Source organism: Psammomys obesus, unplaced genomic scaffold (assembly GCF_907164565.1).
Source record: "Psammomys obesus unplaced genomic scaffold, mPsaObe1.curated_primary_1811, whole genome shotgun sequence".
Classification (NCBI taxonomy): Eukaryota; Metazoa; Chordata; class Mammalia; order Rodentia; family Muridae; genus Psammomys; species Psammomys obesus.
The window spans coordinates 797,817-814,472 of record NW_026591816.1 but is presented as its reverse complement, the minus strand read 5'-3'; the positions used below and the strand labels follow the sequence as shown (position 1 = coordinate 814,472).

At 40.4% G+C, this 16,656-nt stretch overlaps 1 protein-coding gene across 1 annotated transcript in view; it reads left to right on the top strand.

Moving 5' to 3' along the window:
• Nucleotides 1-16,388, top strand: part of LOC129680393 (zinc finger protein 878-like) — a 23,116-nt gene extending 6,728 nt beyond the window's left edge. The window contains exons 2-4 of the mRNA XM_055612008.1: nucleotides 4,700-4,826; nucleotides 5,053-5,113; nucleotides 6,199-16,388. Coding sequence (XP_055467983.1) covers nucleotides 4,700-4,826; nucleotides 5,053-5,113; nucleotides 6,199-7,855 — 1,845 coding nt within the window. The 3' untranslated portion in view covers nucleotides 7,856-16,388. The remainder of the gene's footprint in view (nucleotides 1-4,699; nucleotides 4,827-5,052; nucleotides 5,114-6,198) is intronic.
• Nucleotides 16,389-16,656: the final 268 nt, after the last annotated feature.

The window sequence follows — 16,656 nt, the reverse complement described above, 5'->3', positions numbered from 1 at the left end:
ATAGATAGATAGATAGATAGATAGATAGATAGATAGATAGATAGATACATACATACATACATACATACATACATACATACATACATACATACATGGATGGATACATAGATAGATGGATAGATAGATAGATGGATGGATACATAGACGGATACATAGATAGATGGATAGATAGATAGATGATGGATACATAGATAGATGGATACATAGATAGATGGATAGATAGATAGATAGATGGATGGATATATAGATACATAGATAGATGGAATGTAAAACAAGAAAAATACTGTTTAAATCTGTTTAAACATATGTTTAACATTTATATCCATTTGTCTGTTCCCTACTGAATTCTTTTTATTGGTGGTTTTTCAGTATTATAAAACATAGGGGAAAAAAACAAATTAACTGACTTATTTTTAAACAGGAGTTAAAAATCAGTTGAATAAATGAAGGTTCTCTTAATGTATCATTAAAGTATAAGGCTTTGTCTACTGCTGAACTCGGACAGACTTTGTCACTTGGGGTCTTTTGTTGTTTCTCATTTGCCTATTCCCGTCTGAGTGTGTGTATGTTATATGCTGTGACGTGTATATGGAACTCAGAAAACAATTTCTATTTTCTTTTTCCACCATCGGGGTTCTGGGGGGTCAAACTCAGGTTGCTAGACATGTAGAAGGTACCTTTACCCGGTGACCCACCCATATTATGGGCCTGCCGTGTTGGTTTTGGTTTTTTTTTTGGGGGGGGGAGGGGGGATTGTTGCTTTGAGTGTTTATATATATGTGTCCCAAAAGTCTCATTTCAGGCTTTTTTGTGACAAAAAAAATATCCAGAGTAGCCATGAACATTACATTCTTTTATGCCTCAGTTTCCCAAATGCTAGGATAATTTTTCTGCGTTATTTCAGCCATGCTGACTATGACTTTTAAGAGTGCATATTTGATTGTTGTCCATGGAGTAGAGGAAAATATATTTGCATGTTTCCAAGTTTGCCAGTTTATCTTTGTCTTAGGTGGTTTTTGTCTCTGATATGTTATCTCTACTTGATAGTCGGTTCTTCTGTTTCACGGTTGCCGAGTAAGGACTGATTTCCCCAGGCCGCGTATTTGTCTAGGTCTGTGTTGATACTTTAGTGCTGTGATTGCTGTAATTTTAGTCTTTCGTTTTTGTTAGGCAAACGATTATTTTCTTACCTAAATAGGAAATAACTTTGACATTTATTTCAACTACTTAAGTAGGTTTTATTATATTAATTAGTTATTTTTCCTATAGCTTTGATTGAATACAAACCTGACAAGTTCAGGTACCAAGGGTTTACTCTGGCACTCATATTGGAGTATATCACTGTGATTGGGCAGTCAAGGCAACAGCGCCTGAAGTCGATGCCTGCACCATCCAGTCAGGAAACAGAACACTGTCTTCACTTCATACAGTCACAATCCTCTGCCCACCGACAACACAGTAAATGTGTCTACATTGGTTAACGTAACCAGTATAATCTGTCAGAGACATTCTCCAGGGCTAACCTCAGTCTAGATAATGTCTCGTAGGTACACAGGGAGAAGTGTCTCTTGGATGATTCTAGAGTCTGTGGAGTTGATAATGAATATTAACCATCATAATTCCAGCCTTTGTCAAATTGACATAGAGACTTGATTGGTACTTTTAAGCCATAACCTTCCACCGCATTCTCCATAGACTTATAACTATCTCACAGTGTAACATGCATTTATTCTGACACCAGAAACTTTCCGTAGTTATAAAGCTTGTTTAAATAATTTGAAATTCCAAAGTATCTTAACTGTGAACTCCAATAAAATAAAAGCTAAGCTACCCACTTTCAGTCTATACATCTGTGTATCTATATTTTTGTGTGTTGATGCTTTGCCTGCATGGATAACTGTGTAAAGGTGTCGCTAGCTCCCTGGAGTTGTGAGCTGCCATGTGCGTGCTGAGAATTGAGCCTGTGTCCTCTGGGAGAGAAGCCAGTGCTCTTAACTGCTGAGTTATCTCTCCAGCCTCACATGCTTCCCATATACAGAAGCCCAGAGTAAACATTCCTATGGCAGAATGGAAGAATTGGGGTATAGAAAATTATGATTAGAACAAAGCAAGATGCAAATCCAGGGAGACAAACACCAAATCCGATGTCTGTGTGGCCAAAATCTAACTCCTGACGAAATTGCTTGGGTTCCAAAGGGTGGCTAACCCCACAACTCCAGCTCTGCCACTAGTAGTCTCATGCAGTCTATCTCTTGGACTGGCTGCTCTCAGTGCCTGTAGCCGTCCTTGGCAGACATGTCAAAGCTGGTGTTCTGTGGTCTCCAGTGTCACTTAGATGTCACCTTCAGAACTCTACACAGTGACTTCTCACAGCCACTTTGCAGGAACGCTGACTTTGTTAAGTGGTGCCAGCCTCAGCTGTTTTGTGACTTTTTCTTGCGTCCTTCATTTCCTTCAAAACTGGTACCGTGTGGATGGCAGTGCCAAGTTCTGCTGCCACCTCAGGTTGGAGCCTCTGGTTTTGCCTCAGGCTTATTGTTATTCTACTGTGTTGCACTAAGTTTTCCTCCAGTGACACTGATGCTTTTATCAGTGACACTGCTCTCCGCATTGTTGTTCTTCAGGCTTTCACAAGCATGGCTCTTGAGTGCTGCTTTTGGCATTCAAGGGCTTTTCTAACCCAAATACTAAATTTTTCCATGTTCCTCCTACAAACAATGCCAAAGGTAGTAGTATTCATCACATAAACAGCTCCAGTAGAGGGTACCAATTTTCTGTCTTGGTTTCCTGGATGCTGTGATAAAATACCCTGGTAAAAGTAACTGGACAAAGGATTCATTCTGAGTTTCATGGCAGGGAAGTCAGGGTGTCAGGAGCTTGGATCTACTGCCCAGGTCATCCACAAACAGGAAGCAGAAAGTACTGAATAAATACTGATGCTTAGCTCCCTTTCTTTGTGTTAGACAATTCAAGATCCCCTGCTCAGGGGAAATCACTACTTGCACTTAAGTTGCTTATTCTCATAGCAAGTAACATAATCTAGGTAGTCACTCACAGATGTGCCAGAGGCTTATGTCCTAGGTGATTATAAATTCTGTAAGGTGACAGTTAACATTAACTGTCACACTTCTTAAAAGTTTGTTATAAAAATTATAGAATTTTGTACATGGCTGTGACAGGTGACATGATGGTTAGAGCTGTTTCAAGAACATGTGCCATCCTTTTTCATTGGCTGCTGACGTTCTCTAATAATGAATTGCCCGTGATCAGTTTTGTGTCTAGTGCCTGTGGCAAAACTCCTAAGAAGAAATGTTTTGTGCTGTTTGTTTGTTTGCTTGTAGTTGTTTAGATTTATTTTGGTGTATGTGTGTGTGTGTGTGTATGTATTTGTGTACTCTCGAATGCTCACACATGCAAGGTGCCAATAGAGGGCATCAGATCCTCAAGAACTGGAGATCCGGGTGGTTGCCAGTCCTGTGATGTGGTTGGAGTTCCTATTGTGGTACAATACTGTAACTAAAAGCAACCTCGAGAGGAAGGAGTTTGCTTCAGGTTACAGCTCCACATCACCGTCCATCACTGAGAGTACTAGGTCAGGGACTCATGTAGGACAGGGACCTGGAGGCAGGGGCTGATGCAGAGGCCATGAGGGGTGCTGCTCACTGGCTTGCTCCCCGACACATGCTCAGCCTGCTTTCTTATAGCACCCAGGACCAACTGCCAAGGAGTGGCACAGTGATCTGTGCCCTTCCACATCAGTCAATCAAGAAAATATATCACAGGTCTGTCCATGGGCCAATCTGATGGGGGCATCTTTTTCTTTTTTCTTTCTTCCAAGACAGAGTCTCACCGTATAGCCCTGGCTGTCCTGAAACTTACAGAGATCCACCTATCTCTGCCCCCAAGTGCTGGAATTAAGGGTATGCGTCACTACACCTGGCTCTGGGAGCATTTTTTTCAGTTGAGGTAATAGTTCTTTCAAAACAACTCTAGCTAGTGTCAAGTTGGGGTGAAACAGCTAGCATTCTGGTCCTTTCAAGAGCAGCATGTTTTTCTTATCACTGAGCCATCTCTCTAGCCCCCTGAGAAGAAGTTTTGAGGGAGGATAGGCCATTTTGGCTTATAAGGTACAAACAATCATGACTCAGAAGGCATTGCAGGAAGAGCTTGAGGTACCTGGTCACATTGGGTTTCTTCATCAGGAACCAGCAGTAAATGTTGGTTCTTTAATCCCTCTGTTCTCTGACGAGCGCTTAAAAACATTACAAGAATTTTGAGAGAAAATAGATATAAAAGTAGCATGTGATTTGGGAAAGCTACTCCCTTCTTAACAGTTGGGTGGGAGAGGAATCCGTGTGAACAGCAGTTGCAGATACCAGAAGTCAAATTGTTTTCTTCTACATTTGTAAGAATATGCAGTCTTGGAGCAGCTGGTGTTGACTGGGTTAGATAATCAGAATTAATTGTAACTGTTGCAGTGAACGAATGTACAGGAGAGGTGAGCACATATACTGGAACAAGGGTGTTCCTCGCCTGTTGTGCTTTACCGGATAGCTCCAACCTGCTGTCAGAATTACTGTGTGAAAGATTCGTAGGGTGTATGACACACAGATGTATCTTATTTGCATCTTATGAATTAAAATTAGATCTCCAGTACTGAGGCTCACACTTCCTTGTGGAAATATGTGTGTACTTTTAGGAGTCAGTGGCCTTTGAGGATGTGGCTGTGAACTTCTCCCTGGAGGAGTGGGCTATGCTGAATCCATACCAGAAGAACCTCTACAAAGATGTAATGCAGGAAACCTTGAGGAACCTGGCCACTGTAGGTAAGTATGTCACCATTCCATTAATTAGTCAATCAAAGAAAAAGCATTTGGTATGGTAAAGAGACATTTGAATGATTGCGTGAGATGGAACACTTTATATTGCAACTTTTGCTAGAATCTATTAATATCTAATAATCTTTAATACTAATAATACTCATAATGCTAATAATATATAATAATCTATTAATGCTATGATCTAATTTATAATACTTGGTTTATATTTTAGGAAATAGTTTGGAGCACCATATCATTGCAAATATATACCGAAATTCCTGGAGAAAGCTAAGGTAATACGGACCTCAAGAGAGAGCGTGATCCTCAAGAGTTGCATGGCTGTACATTTTACAAAGTAGTGAAAGACACAGGCACATCCAGTTTCAAACTCAACCACTCTTAGGAAATTTTCTTCCAAACTGGAAACATACTGAACATCAGCATTCTGAAAATAATATAAGAGTTCCAGTACTGGAACATTATTATGCCCAAAGTGATTTTTATCATAGTGTGATATGTGCCAACTTTGTTCCATACAGTATTATTAGAATGTAAATATTTACTTATTCACAAACCTGATGTATAGAGTAGTCAAAAAATAAGGTGTCTTTTTAGGCTTGGACTAAATATAAAAATTTCACTGTGAACTTTCAAGTAGTTCAAAATGTAACATGATTGTGGTCATTTGTATGCTATATCAGCATTATAGTATTGAGAATTGTTGCTGTTGTTTACAAATTCACCTTTGTCTATTTCTTTATTTTTAGTTTAGCTTTGTGAGGAGTACAGCATCGCATGGACTCTGTGTCCAATGGCCTTTGCAGCAAGTTTTTTCAGAATTTGCCGTGAAGCATACCACTGTTTCATGGATCTAAATTACCTTTCCCCAGATTACTCTTTTTTTTGGTGGGGGGAGGGAGGGGCTTTTTTTTTTCTTTCTTTATACACATAAAGCACATCTCTTGCTTAAGTCGAATTTGGTTTCATGTTAGGGATAAAAATCCTTCAATGTTAAGAGGAGCCATGTGCTTTCTTTGGTTCCGGTGACCATGCTTATTATAGCCAGCAAGAATGGCCCTGCACCACAACCTTTCAGGCATAACTTGCCTTTTGGATGTCCTGTTTTTAGCAGGCCTCCACAGGTGCCAAGATAGTGTCAGGAATTGAAACATGTATTTTAATGCTTTGTCAGACATGTTTGGTAGACATGTAGGTGATATAAAACAGTCACCTGTGAATACTACTGTTTTTGTTACAGTTGTCCTCAGAGTTGCTGAGGATTCAGGCAAATATGTGAAAACATTCTGACAGCATTGAATTCAGAACTACTGCTAAGAAGTTCATAAACTATGAGTGATGTCCATTTGCTCTCTTACAGTGGTCAAGTGGTGGAGGGACTGTATGACTATAAAGAAGATCATCAATGTGCAGAACTTTTTGACTTCACAACACACAGTATTGTAAACCACAACTCCTTACCAGGCGTATATATCTGTGAAAACAGTGGGTGCGCAAGAGTAGTCATTGGCCATTTATCTCTGAGTGTGCTCCTTAAGCCTGATGCACAGCGTGAATCCTATGACGATCAGGAATATGGAAGGGAAATGTATGGCATGGAATTTGGGGCCACCTCGAGTTCTTTTCCGCCGTTTGAGAACTATGAAAGTACCTACACACTCGAGAGACTGTATAAGACTGAGCAATGTAATGAAGACTATAGGTACGGCCAGGGTCCTGAGAAGACTCTGACTGAAGACAAGCCTTTTAAGTGTAAGCAGTGTGGGAAAGCTTTCAGTTCCTCCAGGTACTTTCGAAGGCACGAACGCCGCCATCGTGCAAAGAAATGCTATATATGCAAGCAGTGTGGGAAAGCTTTTGCTTTCCCCACCTACCTACAGACACATGAAAGAATTCACACTGGGGAGAAGCCTTATGTGTGCGTGCAGTGTGGGAAAACCTTTGCTCATTCTCGTTCCCTTAAAACACATAAAAGAACTCACTCCGTTAGGGACCTGTTTGTGTGCAATTACTGTGGGAAGACCTTACGTCATTATAGTTCTCTTCAAATTCATACAAGAATTCACACTGGAGAGAAACCTTATGTATGTAAACCATGTGGCAAGTCCTTCATTACTTATCGTTCCTTTCGAATACATGAACGAATTCACACTGGAGAAACCCCGTATGAATGCAAGCAGTGTGGGAACACCTTCATGCGTTGGATTCAATTACGAAAACATGAAATAATTCACAGTGGTGTGAAACCCTATGCTTGTAAGCTATGTGGGAAAAGCTTTACTTGTTCTGGTTCCCTGAGAACACATGAGAGAATTCACACGGGGGAGAGACCCTATGTGTGTGACCAGTGTGGGTATAGCTTTACTCGGTTGAATTCGCTTTTAAGACATAAAATCATTCACACTGGTGAGAAGCCCTATGTGTGTAATCATTGTGGGAAGACTTTTCCTCGTTCTGCTTCCCTTCAAAGGCATGTAAAAATTCACACTGAGGAGAAACCCTATGTGTGCAAGCAATGTGGGGTTGCCTTCGCTAGCTCCACTGACCTTACAGAACACGAGCAGACTCACGCGGAAGAAAAACCTTACATCTGTGAGCAGTGTGGCAATGCCTTCGTGCTTTGGAGTCAGTTTCAGAAACACAAAGCACTTCACAGTGTCCCAGTTTCCTATGTTTGTAAGCAGTGTGGGAAAAGCTTCACTTCTTCTAGGTCGCTGAAAACACACGAAAGAATCCACACTGGCGAGAAGCCCTATGAGTGCAAGCAGTGTGGGAAAGCCTTCGTTTGGTCTTACTCCCTTCAAAGACATGAAAAAACTCATAGTGATGGGAAGCCCCACGTGTGCAAACAGTGTGGGGAGGCCTTCCCTTACTATAGCCATCTTGAGGTGCACGAAAAAATACACATTGATGATGAAACTTTTAATTGTAAGTACTGTGGCAAACTCTTCTTCACTTTGAACCATTTGCATAGACATGAATTACTTCACACTACCCTGGATCCCAGTGTTTTTTAGTAATGTGAGAAAAAAGTTGGGGGAAGGGTCTTGGTGACTTTCATAGAAATAAGCAAAATTCACACTGGATAAAGAAAAACTGGATTTGTGCTAGCAATGTGGAAAAACCTTTTTATTTGTTTCATTGAAACAAACATGAAATGTCACAGTGGAGAGAAACTTCTTTTTTTTAAATCAATGTACAGTTTTTGAGCTTAAAGTTCCTTGAAATACATGAAAGAGAAACAGACCTGTGACTGTAAGCAATATGGTAAATTGCCTTCTGCAGTTCCAGATCGTGGAAGAGACATGAGAAAACTCATGCTGTAGAGAAACTATGTGTATATAAGGTGTTGTAAAAAAAAAGCCTTCATTTTTGTCCCCATTCCCTCTGAATACATGGAAGGAGTCACTGTGGAGAGAGACCCTTCATATATAGGCAACCTTAGCTAGTCTTCAGTTACTGTATCCTCACAGACATGGAAGAACCTCCTATAGAGAAACCTTAAAAACAGGATTTATGAACTCTTCATTATCCTCATAGCACAAGAATGTGCACGGGGAGAATTCCTATCAGCAGAAAACCTCTGTGAACACCATCTGGTTCAATTAACACATAAGGAAAGAACTTGATATGGAGTGCTAATTTGCTTGAAAGAAGTGTTCAAGGTTTCATTTGGCACACATGGAAACAGACACCAGATGAAAACCTTTGCTGTTGAAAAGCATTGGAAAACCTAGAGCAGTAGCAAATATAGGAAAAGTCCTTTGAATTTTTTCGTGCTTAATCTGATAAATATCAGTATTATGAAGAACTGGACATACTAATTTTTTTGTAGCATGCTCTTGGAAATGCACACTCTGAAGAGAATGTTATCAAGTACAGTATTTTGTATTTATTGGAAAATTTCAGGGGCTGAGAGGGATGGCTTAGCCTTTACGAGCTTTTGCTGCTTTTTCAAAGGACCTGAATTTGGTTTTCAGCACCGGATCACATGACTCATGACGGCATGTGATGCCAGTTCTAGGAGATCCAATTCTTTGCTCACACACAGCATAAATTTACTGTACACATAAAAATAAAATCAAATTTTATTTTTTTCAGAAAAGCCTTTGCTGTGTATCCCAGGTTGTCCTGGAACTGGTATTGTTCCAGCTTCTAGATCTTGACTGTGTAATGAAATGCCCCTGCCTCCACATTCGCCATTGTTAGCTCCTGCTTTAAGAGTCATCTCTTGACTTGATTCTAAGTTTTAGCTCTACAAAAGTAAGCATTAAGCAGAGCATTGTGTAATGTGGAATGGCAGCTTAAACCCATGAGTGGAGACTAGTAAGACCTACATATGGAAAATTGACAGGAATACAAAGTGTGTTTTATTAAATTTATCTTAAAGCAATCATGTATTAATTTAATGGGTGATGCTTTTTTTTTTTTTTTGTAAACCAAGTAAGGTAGATGCTTCTCTTATCATTGTAAATTATGTTGGATTCATTGGTGATTGATATTTGAAGTATGCCAGTCCACATAAATATCTTTAAAAAGCAGCTTAGTATTTATGTATTAGCCTTGTATGTATAGGTATATGCCCATAGAGGCCAGAAGATGGTATCATGTCTTTTGATCTGGCATTACCAACATGACATGTTTGACATGTGTAATGGAATCTAAATCCTAGTCTTAATGATAGAGTAGTAAGTACTCTTAACTGCAGAGCCATCCATCCCTCCAGCCCTGGCATAAGTGTCTTGTTTTTCAATCATGTTTAGTAAGTATTTAAAAATGACTTTGTGAATATTGAAATAGTTCTGTTGGTTTCATTTGGCTGATTATAAGCATTTTGTGTATACTCTTTATTTTTCATGAAAAAAAAAACACTTTAAAAATGTGTGTGCGTGCATGTGTGTGTTGGGGGCCATTGTTTCTGTGGTTGCTGGTATGGTTTTGTGTTGGCGGTGTTCACAGTGTGAACAAAGTAATATACTGGGTGCCTTGGTCTATTGCTGTTATTCCCCTAAGACAGGGTCTCACTGAACCTGGCTGGGCAGACAGTCAGCAGAACCCAGCATTTCTTGTCTCTCTGCTCCCCACATTGCTGGCTGTACAGACACACTTATTCCCAGCTGTTTTTTGTTATGGTTTTTTTTTTTTTTTGGTTTTTTGAGACTGTAGGCTGTCCCACACTTCCTTTGTAGACCAGGCTAGCCTCAAACTCACAGAGATCTGCTTGCCTCTGCCTCTTGGAGTGCCAGGATTACCCAGGTGTGCCACCACCTCAGGCCCAAACCAGTTTCCAATTGATTTTGTCTCCTGTGTTTTGTTTCTTTCTGATGTGTTCTCACACAGACCTTGAGTACATGTTCTTTTAAGTATTTTCAAAATACTTTTAGAATAGCAAATGTTAGGGTTTAATCATAGGTCAGATCATCTTTCCAAGTTGGCTTATTTTTTCCTTTTGAGAATGTTATACACGCATGGAATAAATGATACTCTTATGTCCCCACTATTTCTTCTTCTCACCCTCCCTGTTTTTCCCTAACACCCCCCTGTTAACTTTGTCTGTTAGTGCTTCTCATACATGCATGGGTGTGGAGGATGGGTGACCTGCTGGTAGTTACATCTTCACACCCCAGTGGCTATTCACTGCCAGTAGCTTGTCAGGGGGATGGGCCTGGAGCTGACCTGCCCCTCGGTGCTTGGATCTGGGCTTGCTTAAGCTTACGCTGTATGTCTTGTATATGCAGTCACAGTTGCTGTGAGGCCGTGACTATAACAACCACGTCACAGCGCTCCTCCCCACCCTCTAGCTGTTGTATTCTTGTATTGTTTTTCTTCGGTTTTCACCGAGCCTTGGTCACAGTGGAGATTAATGCAGCTGTCTCGTGAACATTCAGCCTGTGCTTAGCCCTTTGACCAGTTACGCATCTCTCCGTTGACAGCTGGCCACTGTAAAAAGAAGCTTCTCTGACCAAAGTTGACAGCACCCAAGGTCTCTTGGTGCCAAGAGCTCAGTGGATGGCAGAAACTTGATATCTGTTTGTTTGCTTGTTTGTTTGTTTGAGACTGGGTCATGCTATGTAGCTTGATTAGCCTGAAACTTTCTAGTAGGCCAGGCTGTTGTCAATTTGTGCTTAGCTTTTCTTTTATGTCATGAGCTCTTACTGTCAAATGTGTGTGATTATGTGATTTTACTGTGTAAATTTTGTTTTTATGTATCTTTCATTTTCATTATAATTTCCCTAGTCATTGCATTAGGGTATAGAGGTATTGCCGGGGCGGTGGCGGCACATACCTTTAGTCTCAGCACTTGGGAGGGAGAGGCAGCCAGCTCTCAGAGTTTGAGGCCAGCCTGGTGTACAAAGTGTGTCCAGGAAAGCCAAGGCTACACAGAGAAACTGTCTCAAAAAGCAAAATATGTGTATATATACTGGTATTACACTGCCTTCTTGCTACAGAAACCATGTTCAATAAATTGTACTAACTGTCTCCATAAGTGAGTGGCTCATCTATGAAAGCATTCTTCATATTGTTTCTGACAGGACTGGTGTAATTTAGGGGGTCTTACAAGGGTAGACGCTGTAATTCAGTGTCCCCCGTGTTGGATGCACTGAGGGGTGACTGTAATTCTGCTCTTGTAAACAAAACTGGTTGTTACCCAGAAGACTGCAGTCTGGATTAAAGGGAGATGTAATTCATGAGCTGTGCCAGTCAGTCCATCAGTGAGTAGAAGGTACTTTCCTATTTCTTGATTCAGACTGTTTTACGGGTTTTTTTTTTTTTTTTCAGTTTAACAGATGTCCTTATAGAATGTCTTTCTGTCATAGTCATTAAGGAGTCTTTCTCATTGGTGGAGGCTTGGGACATGTCCATCAGTGGCAGAAGATGCGGCCTTGTTGTATGAGATGAACACTAGTGTTCTGGATCATTTTTGCATTTCTTAGTTTCTTTATAAACACTAATATTACTATACTGTGACAGATGCGGTTACCCACGTTTAGGTGTCCCTAGACTTTCCACAGGGCTACATTATAATAAGTAAAGTGAAAATATGAAAAAAGCACTTTACAATCAAGCTAGTGACCATCAAACCATAGTCTAGTCTGCATCAACATTTTGGGCACATTATTTTCCTAAAGTTGGGGAAGGTTTCTTTTTCTTTGTATTTAATGTTAATGTTTTTAAATTGTTTGTGTGGATGTTGGCAAAGTTAGAGGTTTTCTGATGACATTGTCACTCAGGTTTCCGCAGACTTTAACCACAGTCACTTGGTTCCTTGTCCCTTCCTTCTCCCCTGTGGTCCTGTTCTCCCAAATAGACTCACTAGTGGTTTCATCTCTCTAGTTTGTTAAAATCTAGATTTTTAATTCTGTTTTGTATAGAAGGAACATCGTTTGGGCCTGACTGTCACTTCCATGGTGATCTCCAGTTTTGTCCATTTTTTTGCCAATAACAGTGACCTAGTACAGTCAACATTTTATATACACCACATTTAAAAAATTAGTTTATCTATTGATGGGTACTGAGGCGGATTCTGTAATGGAGTGTAACTGATTTGCAGTGTATGAACATGAGTACAAGTATGTCTGGTATAATCTGACATAGATTCCTTTCATTATATACTAAACAACAGTGCAGCAGCATAAGACAATTATAGTTTAATTTTAGATGAAATACTTCTAGTTTTCAGAGTGACCATGCTAATGTACGTTTCCTGGAGCAACCTTACATTCTCACATTCTCATGTTTTAGCTTGGTTCCTTGATAGCTAATCACACTAGGGTGTTGAGAATTTTCATGTATTTATTGGGTATTTGTACATTGTATTTATTGGATACAGTGTACATGTATTTATTGGATATTTGTACATTTCGAACTGATTGTTTCCCTATGTGTTGATTCAATTACTTGTTTACAACATAATTTTTGTTTCCTTGTAGTGGTGTCCTCAAAGTGTTCCATGTATCTTACGGTGGTTTCAAGCTTACTGTGTGTGTGTGTTTCTGTGCATCACTCCCTTGTCAGATGAATGAGCGTCCAAAGATATTTCCCCCACTCCGTAGCTTTGTCTAACAATTGTTTCCTTTTTCTTTATAAAAGCTCTTTAACTCCTTGCAATGATTAAATCTCTTTTATACTTTGGACGTTTTTGTTTGTTACTGGTTTTCCATGGATTCTTGCTGTGTAGGCCTGACTAACCTGAACTTGCTGTGTATGTATACCCGAGACTAGCCGCTAATTTGGAGCAGTCTTCCTGCCTCTGTTCTCTGGGTGTTAACACTGTAATCATGAGCCTCTAATCCCACTCTCTTTGCCATCCAGTAAACTATTAGTTTCAGAATGCCATTGTCTATGCCTATATCGTCATGTATTCCATGGATTAGCCTCTGTGAGTTTCAAGTTGTTTAGGCCTTCCCTTAAGGCCTTTAGTTCATTTTGAGTTGCTTTTGTACAGAATGATAGAGGGATTTAGGGCTATTCTTGTGCATATGGTGTTGTTTTCTTGTTGGGGTACCTTTGCTGAAATCAGAAGGTTGTGGCTTGATGGATATTTTGGAACTGTATTCTTTCCTTGCTCTATTTGTCTATTTTTTAAGGTACGCTGTTTCACTATGGTTTTATAGCATAATGTAAGTTGAGTGTTGTAATGACTCTAGCTAGCATTACCCTTTTTGCTCAGTGTTGCTTTGAATATTTGGGATATTTTGGCTTTCTTACAATTACAGTTTTGTGTTTTCTGTTTCTGTAAATAATGGCATTGGAGTTCTTTTTCCAAGATGGGGTTTCTCTATATGTAGCCCTGGCTATCCTGGATCTCTATTTGTAGACCAGGCTAGCCTCGAACTCACAGAGATCTGCTTGCCTCTGCCTCCCAAGTGCTGGGATTAAAGGCATGGGCGTTCACCACCACACCCAGCTGCCAGAATTTGGGGGGGGGGGTGTCATTGAGTCTGAAGACCGCTTTACACTTTTTGATACTATAATGGTGCTGATTTGTGAGCATAGGAATGTTTTCCATTTTCAGAGCCTTCAATTCTTCGGTGTTTTTAAATCATTATGTACTCCTTTCATCAGCTTATTCGTAGGTGAATTTGGCTTTCTGTCTTGTAATGATCGGATGTAGAGTCTTTTGGTGTGGCAGTTTGGGTCTTTTTGAGAATATGATCAGAGGAGCAGCCAAGAGCACTGGCTCCTCCCCTAGAGGACTGAAGCTTGATTACATGGCACCCCACTACTCTAAGTCCAGTTCTAAGGAACCCAGCACCCTTTTCTGGTCTCTGGGGAACCAGACATGCACATGGTACACAGACAGGCCTGCAGGCAAAACACCTACACACGTAATAAAAGTAGGTTTGTTTGTTTGTTTGTTTTTTAAGATGGTCATATTGTCTACAAGTAGAGATTTGGCTTCCTTCACTTCCTTTTTCTTTCCTCGGCGCTCAGGATTGAGCCTAGGAGTGTGTGTGTGGTAGGCAAGTGCTGCACCTCTGAGGTGCGACCGCTCACTTGGATCCCTTGCCTTCTTTTCCCTAAGTTTCCGAGCTAAGGATTTGAGGTGTATATAGCAGCGTTGAGAAGGTGGACACTTTTATGTTCTCGATTGTTGAAGAAGTGCTTTTAGTTTCCCTGTTGGTGTAATATTGGCTTTAGTTTGTCATTTATAGCACCTGTTACAATGAGATGTGTTCCTTTTCCTATGTATTCAGGTGATCACATGATTTCAGTCCTTGAATATCAATATTCTCTATTAGATTCACTGATGGATATCTGTGAAAAACATGCTATGAAATCAACCTGATGGATTGTGATATTTTTAATATGTCGAGTTGGTTTGAGAGTATAATTTTGAGGGATTTTTGTTTTGTTTTTCATCAAGGAAGTTGTTTTGAAGTCTCCTTTGTTCAGCCCTTCAGGGATTTGATATCATGGTGACACTGTCTAAGAATAAATTAGTTAGTGTCTCTTCCCTTTATAGTTAGTGAAATAGTTTGGGAAGCTTGGTAGAATTCAGTAGGGAATTGGTCAAGTCGGCTCTCCTTGAGACAAAATTCATTTCTAGCTTAATTATGTTGCTCTTTTACATTGTTCACATTCCATTGATTTATTTTGTTCATCTGTTTATTTTGTTTTGTTACTGATTGAGAATTTTATACATGCACATGATACATTTTCATCAAGCCACCTGTTCCCATTCCTCTCCCTCATTCTTCTATACCTTCCACCACTGTCCCTCTCAATTCAGTTTGTTCTTTTGTTTTTAACCTTTGTAGTCTCCTTAATACTGCCAGTGTATACATGGGTGCAGGGCCATCTTCTGTGGCATGAGTAGCTTCTCCCTGAGGAAAACTGACTCTCCCTCTCCCAGCAGTCTTCAGTTGTCGCTAGCTGCCCAGGAGTGGGCCTTTCTGAACACCTCAGCTCTCCACGCTGGGGCTTCTGTCTGGCTTGATCCTGTGTATGCAGTCAGAGCTGTCAACAACGCGCAGTTGTCCTGTCGCGTCCAGAATCTACGATCCAGCGCTCACACTCTTTCTGCATCCTCATCTGTAATGATCGCTGGTCCTTTGAGAGAAGGGATGTGATGTAGGTAGATGTCCCATTTAGAGCGGAGCCAGTTGTGAGTCTCCATTAATTGCCATCGACTGCAAAAACAAGAAAACAAACAAAAACAAGCCAGCCTCTGTGATGACGGTTGAGAGATAAGCTTGTCTTTGGGACTAAAGATACCTTTCAACAAACTGAGAGTAGCTTCGTACAAAGTTCTCCACATTAATGGTGCCAGACAAGAGTTTCATCTTGTAGAGTGTGGAATGGTCCTTAAGTCCAGTCAAAAAGTGTTTGGTTATCTGAACATTCATGCTGTACTCATGGCTGTGTCTTGTTAGAGTGATCGCTACTGTTTCTCAGAGGGTTCTCAGCTGGGTAAACTTGATGTCCAGTCTTCTCCCTGGGTAAGTACGCACAGCACCTTCCAGTGCTGTGGAAGCTAGCCAGTAGAAGCAGCCCTTAGGTCAGTCTAAGGTCAGTTTCTTCATGTGCTCTGACAGAGCATGTGGTGTCTTCAGTGATGCAGTCTTACCGTAAAGCTCTGTGTGGTCACCAAGTACAGTAACGACAGCCTATAATATTTGGAGGGGGGTCTATAGAACTTCAAACTTTTGACCTGATTTGATATTTCATATATGTCTTGAAATTACTCTTTTTGGTTTTTCAGCTTATTGTAATATAAGTTTCAAAAAGTATCCTCAAATCATTGTCTGGATTTCATTTACTGTCTGTTGTAATGTCTCCTTTTCAACTCTAACTTTACTCATATGAATAAGTGTATAAAAGAAAACATAAGATAATAAGCAATGAAGTACCTAATTAAATTTTGTAAATATTGTAACTGCCTGAAAGTTGTATAAGGAGCAGCTGCAGGGTGGACGGTTTTTGAGTGATCACCCTTTCTCGGCGTACTTTTTGGTGATGCAACTGACTTTGAGTTACCCATACTCCTGTAAGTGATCCTGTATTCACACTATTGTAAGTAAACCCCAATAAAATCATTGTTCTCCAGCCTGGTCTTTGGTGAGATCATTACTTTGGTGGGATGTTGGTTTCTTACCTGTAGTGGACACTTGTTGACGTCTGCCCTGGAACTGCCACATTGTGTTCTCTAATAACAGAATTCATCCACCCCCAGTCACACAAATACTCTAAATGGCTTTCCAGAGTCGTTAAGCCTAGGAGTGTCTTCATTTTGGAGGTTTCCCTTTTCATGTTAGGAGCTGCTGTCAGAGCCCAGGCCTCAGCATACTTTCTGACTTGCCATTTTCCTCATGTT